This window comes from Oncorhynchus clarkii, chromosome 3 (genome assembly GCF_045791955.1).
Source record: "Oncorhynchus clarkii lewisi isolate Uvic-CL-2024 chromosome 3, UVic_Ocla_1.0, whole genome shotgun sequence".
Taxonomy (NCBI): domain Eukaryota; kingdom Metazoa; phylum Chordata; class Actinopteri; order Salmoniformes; family Salmonidae; genus Oncorhynchus; species Oncorhynchus clarkii.
Window position 1 is genome coordinate 16,735,491 of NC_092149.1, and position 8,311 is coordinate 16,743,801.

The 8,311-nt window shown below is 42.3% G+C and overlaps 1 protein-coding gene across 2 annotated transcripts; it reads left to right on the top strand.

Annotated features, from left to right (window-relative positions):
• Positions 1 to 1,612: 1,612 nt before the first annotated feature.
• LOC139389595 (myeloid leukemia factor 2-like) lies at positions 1,613 to 5,477 on the top strand. Of its 2 annotated transcripts, none has more exons than XM_071136448.1 (8): positions 1,613 to 2,283; positions 2,697 to 2,808; positions 3,163 to 3,198; positions 3,343 to 3,396; positions 3,629 to 3,757; positions 3,892 to 4,051; positions 4,291 to 4,505; positions 4,985 to 5,477. In XM_071136448.1, the coding sequence occupies exons 1-7, from the start codon at positions 2,240 to 2,242 to the stop codon at positions 4,500 to 4,502; spliced, it is 747 nt and encodes a 248-aa protein (XP_070992549.1). In that variant the 5' UTR covers positions 1,613 to 2,239; the 3' UTR covers positions 4,503 to 4,505; positions 4,985 to 5,477. The 2 variants fall into 2 exon arrangements, with proteins under 2 accessions (XP_070992549.1, XP_070992540.1); XM_071136439.1 differs by having other exon boundaries at positions 2,017 to 2,283; positions 4,291 to 4,498; positions 4,985 to 5,228.
• Positions 5,478 to 8,311: the final 2,834 nt, after the last annotated feature.

Here is an 8,311-nt window from a genome sequence, read left to right on the forward strand (position 1 = left end):
AAGCCATAGACCTCTCTCTCTGCTTCCGCACAGCAAGTGGTACCAGTGCATCACGTCTGACACCAACAGGTTCCTGAACAGCTTCTATCTCCAAGCCATAAGACTGCTAAATAGCTAACAGAATGGCTGCACGGACTATCTGAGTTGAACCTTGTATTTAAAAAAAATAATGTTTTGCACTGTCTCTATGCACAGTCACAGTATTATACACACTAACTGACACTCCAACACACACATAACATGCACACACATTTACACGAACTTTAGACAGTCTTGATACCTATTCACCTTACCCCTATACATACAGTGCATTCAGAAAGTATTCAGACCCCTTCACTTTTTGCCCATTATGTTACGTTACAGCCTTATTCTAAAATTGATAATTAAAACATGTTCCTCATCAATCAATCCGCAAAACAGAGCAATCGGGGGATAAGGGCCTCGGTCAGGGAGGTGACACTGACAGTCTGACAGAGCTCCAGAATTCCTCTTTGGAGATGGGAGAACCTTCTAGAAGGACAACCATCTCTGCAGCACTCCACAAAGGCCTGTATGGTTGTGTTGTTAGACGGAAGCCAATCCTTTGTAAAAGGCACATGATGGCCCGCTTGGAGTTTGCCAAAAGGCACCCAAAAGAACTCTCAGACCATGAGAAACAAGATGCTCTGGTCTGATGAAACCAAGATTGAACTCTGTGGCCTGAATGCCAAGCGTCACGTCTGGAGGAAACCTGGCACCATCCCTGCGGTGACGCATGCTGGTGGCAGCATCATGCTGTGGGGATGTTTTTCAGCAGCAGGGACTAGAAGACTAGTGAAGAATTATTATTCAGATTTTTTAAATCCATATTAGAATAAGGCTGTAATGTAACAACATGTGGAAAAAAGTCAAGGGGTCTGAATACTTTCCGAATGCATTGTGTCTACCTCTATCACTCCAGTATCCCTGCACATTGTAAATATGGTATTGGAACTGACCATGTATATAGCTTATTACCTTGTGTTCTTATTTTTATTTCTTGTGTGTTTTTGTTCTAGCTTGTGTTATCTTTAGTGCTACTTTGATATTGATCAGTGCATTGTTGGGTTTGGTGCTGCAAGAAGGCATTTCACTATGCTTGTGCATGTGACATTAAAACTTAACTTCAAAAACATATTTGACAGTTGGCACAACTTTTGAGCATGCATGCATGCAACAGCAGTTTGATCCTCAAAAGCAAGGCCTGTAGAGAGCAGTGTTCTCACATTTCTGTAACTTCTGGCAATATTTTGATCCCTAAAGCTGTTTCTGAGCCTTGTTTTAAAATGTTCTGTTTTTACAGTCATTTTAAGGCAAATCTTTAGAAAAAAAGATAGTTGATTATGATTTTAAGCTCTATATAATTGATGTCACCCAGTGACATAATGACACCCTCTCACCAGCTCTTTTTAGTGACATTCAATAGAACAATTACATGTTTAATGTAAATAGATACCAAAGAAGTGACATTGGTTGACAGATATTACACATTAGCAAGGGTAAGTAAGTAAGGCATGTTGGCCCTTTTGCATTCTATCCTCATTGACGACGAGCCTGCGTCATTTCCGGATGTTGCCCCCCCCCCCCTTTTTTTATTGACATTTCGCTTAATTCTAGCTTGCGGGCTACAGGCGTTTTGCAGGGTCATTTGTTTTTTATTCGGTGACATTTAGCACCACGGCTTCTGAACGGATAGGTGCTTGTTTTGCACAAAATATAGGCGTTTGTAGGTGTCAGGTTTTTGGAAAATTGTGGAGACATCAACATCTTTCTTCCTTTGGATTCCTGACGTTTTGGCTTCCTTTGTCAGCTTGACTTCCGTTTTCATGTGCAATCAACAGTGGAAAAATAGCTAGTTAGCTATCTTGGTAGGAAAACCCTAGTCAATGTTTTAAGTTGTACTTAGGCGTGAACCATATAAGACTTGCTTCTGCAAATACGTCTGCTTTAAGAGGCTAATTTCCTACGTTGGTTTGCAAGCTAGTTTTCAGGCTAGTTTCCTTACACGGATGCTAGGTGTCTAGCAAGGATAGCTAGCTTGCTAACAATACTGCTGCACATTTCTCACTATTGTCCGTCGGTACGCTGTACTAGAAGTGTCGAAATACCTGAATGAGAGGTCGTAAACTTACTGTCCTCTTACATTATTTTTTGTACTGAGGCCCCAAGAAACGACGTTTTTAGCTAGCCCCAGCTAGCTTAATTAGCTAACCAAAACACCATGTTTCGATATTTAAATGACGTGGATGACAACCCTTACATGATGTGAGTATCGTATTGCCTTTTATCCAAGCGAACTGCATGTCTTGCTTTTATACCCACTTGTATGCATCAACCCAGTCGTCGTTTGTTCTGAGATTTAAAGGCCTAATCTCCTGCCACCATGTGTATTAGTTATTTACATACACCACATAGTGAGTGGACCATGATCCATCCAAGCCATGATATAGTTATCGCTAGCTTATTCTCCCCCCCCCCCCCCCCCTTTAACATAAGTATGTGGTTACACCTTATATCCTCATTCCATGATGAGTAACCATGGTCAAGAGTACTCCTGGAAACAGGTGGATTTCTCACCTAAGTTTTCATAATGTCAGCAATCCCTTTCCTTATTCACTGCTGTGGGTTTTTTTTCATGGTCTGTATCCTCAGTGAGATAAATAATTTCTGTTTTGAAGGGATCCATTTGCAGCCCAGAGGCAACAGATGAGGAGTCTGTTTGGGTCGTTTGGCTACGAACCTTTCCCCCTCAGCCCTCAGATTCAGCCTCCCCGTGCACCCCACCTTCAGGTGTGTGTGTGTTGGAGTGTGTGTGTGAGAGAGAGAGAGAGAGAGAGAGACTACTCTGAGTATCTCTAGTAAGTGTGTGATGTTGGGTTCAATTCCACTTCAAATTTAGGAAGTACAGTACAATTCAAATTCTCTTCAATGAGTAAACATTGGAATTTGAATGGGCTAACTTTTGAATCGACTAATTAAAATGGAATCGACCCAACCCTGGTATGTATACAGCACAACCCACCATAGCTATTTCCCCTTTGATTATATGTAGTGTAGACTCTAATTTTATAGTACTTCATGCCATACTGCATTGTTACTGCATATTTGTTGTCTGCTGTTAAATAACCTCCTACTGCTTTTCAGGCTGGAGCCCTGCAGCCGTTTGGAATGATGGGAATGGTGAGTCCTTGTCCCTGCGTGTTAAGATGTTATCTCTGCCTCTTAGAGCACAGAAAAGCACCCAAGGCCCTGTTCCAATACATTCAAAACTAATTCTCAATTTCAGAATCAGATAACTGACTTCCTCATGTGTTCCTTCCCTAGGGGGGAGGCTTCATGGACATGTTTGGGATGATGGGAGGAATGATGGAGAACATGGTGAGTATTTCCAGAGATATTCCCTCACCTGCTTTCCCAGATCCAGATCAAACATGTTCCTGAGCTAAAAAAACACCCTCAATGGAGATTCTCTGCGTCCAGAAAAAAACACATTTTAGAGTTAACGTTTTGTGACCCAGCAACAACTCTGTCTAAAGCAAAGACCCAACATGAGTTCAGTGGTTGAAACATAATCCAGCTGGACAAGATGTGTTATCTTCTTTCCCTTTAGGACAGAATGTCTGGTTCGCCAAACTGTCAGACGTTCTCTTCCTCCACAGTCATCTCCTACTCCTCCTCAGACATGGGAGCCCCTAAAGTCTACCAGCAGACCAGCGAACTGAGGACTGCACCTGGGGGGGTAAGAGCAGGCCAAATGACATTTACTACTGTGATTGCATGTAAATTTTTTCAGTAGGGTTTTACAATGCCAATCCTCCAGAGCTACTGGCCTCTACTACCAGCTCCCTGCTGAACACTACCTCCTGCCCTCAGATTCGTGAGACGCGCCAATCGATGCGTGACAGCGAGAGCGGCTTGGAGCGCCTGGCCATTGGCCACCACATCTGGGACCGCGGTCACGTGATGGAACGCTCCCGAAACCGCCACACGGGTGACCGCGAAGAACGGCAGGACTACATCAACCTGGAGGAGAGTAAGTCACGGAGCTACATGTGCTACTCACTACGGTTCTACAGAATCAGTATGACCATACCCATGTTTCTAACCCTCAAGTAATAATAAACCATTTGCCTTGAGTAAAAAAGCACATGAATGCTTAATGGCTGTATTTGCAACTGTTTGTTTCCATTGCTAGACTTGCCTGGTTAGAGGTACTTCTGGCCAGGTTTCTGACCCCCCCCCCCCCCCCCCCCCCCCCTGTCCCTCTCTCAGGTGAGGCTACTGCCTTCGATGAGGAGTGGAGGAGCACAGCCGGAAGGTACCCTCCCCCAAACGCACGGGGGATAGACTACGGACGGGACAGGAGGGCAGGGGGCCAACAGCTGGCCCTCGCCGCCCCACCCAGCTCCTCGTCTCCGCCCGCCCCTCGCCATGAGTCTCCCAGACACCTCCCACCCGCAACTCGCCCCCGCTACGACTGGTGAGAGGTAGGAGGAGCATGACCTGTGTATGTCTGTGTTTGTAAAAGTGTGTGTACTGTGGACAGCACAGTTCCAAATCAATTCCTGTACCCTTTCTTGATCTGAAAGTAGTGGATACGCATCAACCCTGATATAGGGTCTTTGCTTACGCCAATACCGATCCAGTCCTTTCAAATCCACTAGGTGAGTCAATAAGGTCCAGGGAACAGATGAGATGAGTCTGGACCTGGGCCTGTCCCAGTTGTTAGCTTGTCTGGGCTCAATAGGTGTATCTCAATAGTCTACAGTGGTTTACGTTACACCACTCCTCCATCTGCTCTGACATTAAACAAGTGGACATGCAAAAGCTCAGTCCCAGTAAGAATCCTCCATATTGCTTTTGACATAACCAGTGTTTTCAGATCAGTGTAGGAGAGGAGACAAGAAGCCACTATGACAGTCGAGCTCCACATCACCCACTGATGTCATGTGTTCTCTCCTGCCAGGGGTCAAGGGTGAAAGGTGAGCAGAAGGATGGAGGAGAGGATACCGAGGGGATCTGCCTGATGCTGTGAATGAAGAAGGGAGAAGAGGGTCACGACTGACCGTCAAGATGTTTGATATGATGGGACTGTCTATATATAAACTATACATTTAACACACACACACACACACACATCAGAACCCAACACACTCAATAACCGCAATTATGGTTCAACCTCTCTGCTGTTACCGTTCACATACACACGTGCGGACACATGTACACACATGATTACACACATTCAAGTTGTATATAGAGCCACCCTCCAACTTTACATGCGTTAATTTCCCACCTCACTATATAAATATATATAAATTGCCACACTACATACTACACATGTGCTGTACAGTCCATATATGTTTGTGTAGACACTAGTGTGTCTGTGAATTGAATTGTATACTGTTGACTAATTAAAATAATTAATGAAAACGAACATTAAATATTGTTAGATAATTGCACACTGTGTTGTTGTTTGTCATGGAATAGTGAGTGGATGGGTTATGTTTTTAGAACAGGTTTTGACCTGACGAGGACTGCCATTACTGAAGGTGGTACAGGAGAAATTGAGTTTGCTGGTGTTTTTCTGTCTTAATACAGTCACTTGTCTGACATCCCATTTCCATGTAGGGAAGTAAACTGACATTCCAACAATTTTCATTGTTGAAAAGCCATGAGAATTGGAATTTAAGTTTAATTCCCAAATAGGCACAATTGAAGTGGAATTGATCCCAATCCTGGTGCATGTGAAAATGTTACTTGGTTGTATTTTATTTTCGCTGTTGAATCTGTTCAATATTCAGCATGTCTTTCCATCCCAACACTTTGTTTCTAAGTGCCACGGTAAATAGTGTGTCCTATGGCACAGTCATCCCTTCATACATACTCCCTCACAAATAAACATTTGCATCCCTACACACACTCTTGTGTGTGTGTAAACTCGTGCTCTCACTATCTAGTGTCAGAATAGCTGCAGATGGTCATATGACATCCAGATGGAACACACCAGAGAAGAAGCCAATCAAAATCCTCCCTGCCCTCTGCCCATTCCGTGGCACATTCCCCCTGGATTTGTCTCTTCCCCCCTCTCTCTTCCATAATTGTCACCTTCATCTCTGAGGTTCCATCTGTATTTTATAGCTGCCTTGTGCTTCATTCTCTATCGTTCTCTATCTTCCATCTCTGTATTCTGTTAAATGCTACCCATCACTAGTTAGTTGGCCCTGGCCTTCATTCACATACAGTGCCTTGCAAAATCATTCAGAGCTTTTGGATTGTTTCACATTGTTACAAATTAGAATTAGAATTGATTAATTTAATTGTCTTTTTTTGTTAATCTACTCAAACTACTCTGTAATGTCAAAGTGGAGAGAAATTCAATTTTTTTTTAAAGATGAATAAAAATGTGATAACTAAAATATGTCCATTGTGTAAGTATTCAGCCTATTTGTTTATGCAAGCCTAAATTAGTTCAGGAGTAAAATGTTGCTTAATAAATCACATAATAATTTACATGAACTCACTGTCTATGAAATACTATGGGTTGACATTTTTTAATGACATACCCTTCTTCTGTCCCCCGTGCATACAATATCTGTAAGTTCCCTCAATCAAATATTGAATAACAAGCACAGATTCAACTACAAAGACCAGGGATCTTTTTGAAAGCCTCAAAGAAGGGTAGTGATTGGTTGATGGATAACAATAACAAATCAGACATTGAATATCTCTTTAAGCATGGTCAAGCTAATAATTATGCTGTGGATTATGTATTAAACCACCCAGACACATCAAGATAGACATCCTTCTGAACTGAGGTGCAGGACAGGAATCAAACTGCTCACTGATGTAATCATGAGGCCATTGGTGATTTTAAAGCAGTTACAATGGATGTGATGGGAGAAAAAGAGGTTAAGATGGTTCAACAACATTGTAGTGACTCCACAATAATGTCTCTAAGTGAAAAGAGAATTGTAAATATTCCAAAACATCCATCTTGTATGCAACAAGGCACTAAAGTAATACACTTTTTGGCCTAAATGCAAAGTCTTATGTTTCGGACAAATCCAACATAACACTTCACTGAGTAACTGCCTCCTTATTTTCATGCATGGTGGTGGCTGCATCAAGGTATGGGTATGCTTGACATCTGCACATACTGGGGAGTTTTTCAGGATAAAAGGAAACAGGATGGAGCTAATCACAGGCAAAATGAAAACCTGGTTCAGTCTGCTTTCCAACAGACACTGGGAGAGGAATTCACCTTTCAGCAGGACAATAACCTACAGGCCAAATCTACACTGGAGTTGCTTACCAATAAGACAGTGAATGTTTCTGAGAGGCCAAGTAACAGTTTTGACTTAAATCTGCTTGAAAATGTATGGCAAGACTTGAAAATTGCTGTCTAGCCATGACCCCCAACATCTTGACAGAGCTTGAAGAATTATGAAATTACATATTGCACAATCCAGGTGTGAAAAGCTATTTAAAAAAAAGGTAAAAACTGCCAAATGTGTCTCGACTCAGGGAGCTGAATACTTATGAATACTTATGCAACAACTATATTATTGAATTTCTATCAATCTTCTATTTTTTTATTATTCCAATTTGACATTACAGAGTATTTTGTGTAGATTGCTGACAAAAAAGTACAATTAAATCCAGTTTAATGCCACTTTGTAGCACAATAAAATGTGCAGAAATCCAAGGGGTATGAATACTTTTGCAAGGCACTGTATCTATTCCATATGGCCATCTAACCTGAACTACAGGGAGTTCAATGTCTCCCCTCCTATACTGTGCATGCAAAGGCTAAGCCAAATACAACCTACAGTTTGGTCACAACAGTCTATACAAGGCCAATCCACGTAGTATCTATACAAAGCTGATAGCCATACTAACAGATTTTTGCAGCCTGCAGTATGTCTTAGAAGATTAATGCTAATGCTAACAAAGTGAATGCATCAACCAGTATGTTCTAGCTAGCAGATACACACAGCAAGCTAAGCCCATGCATCCCACAGTATGTCCCAGCATACACTCCTGCCAACCCTGCCGTCTGTTTCTTCCTGTTCTCTGTGTATGTGAGCTTATCAGGGCTTACATCACTACTGACTAGTACTTATGACATCTGCGGAAATATTGTTCCAACAAATGTATGCATAAATGAATGTGTAATTTTTGTGATTGCCAATATACTGAGCGTCAGTGCCTAGGGCTGTAGCTCTGTTGCTGTGGTGCAGTATGTTGACTGTGTCCATGGGATGGGACAGGGGGGTTGTGGGGGATTGTGTTT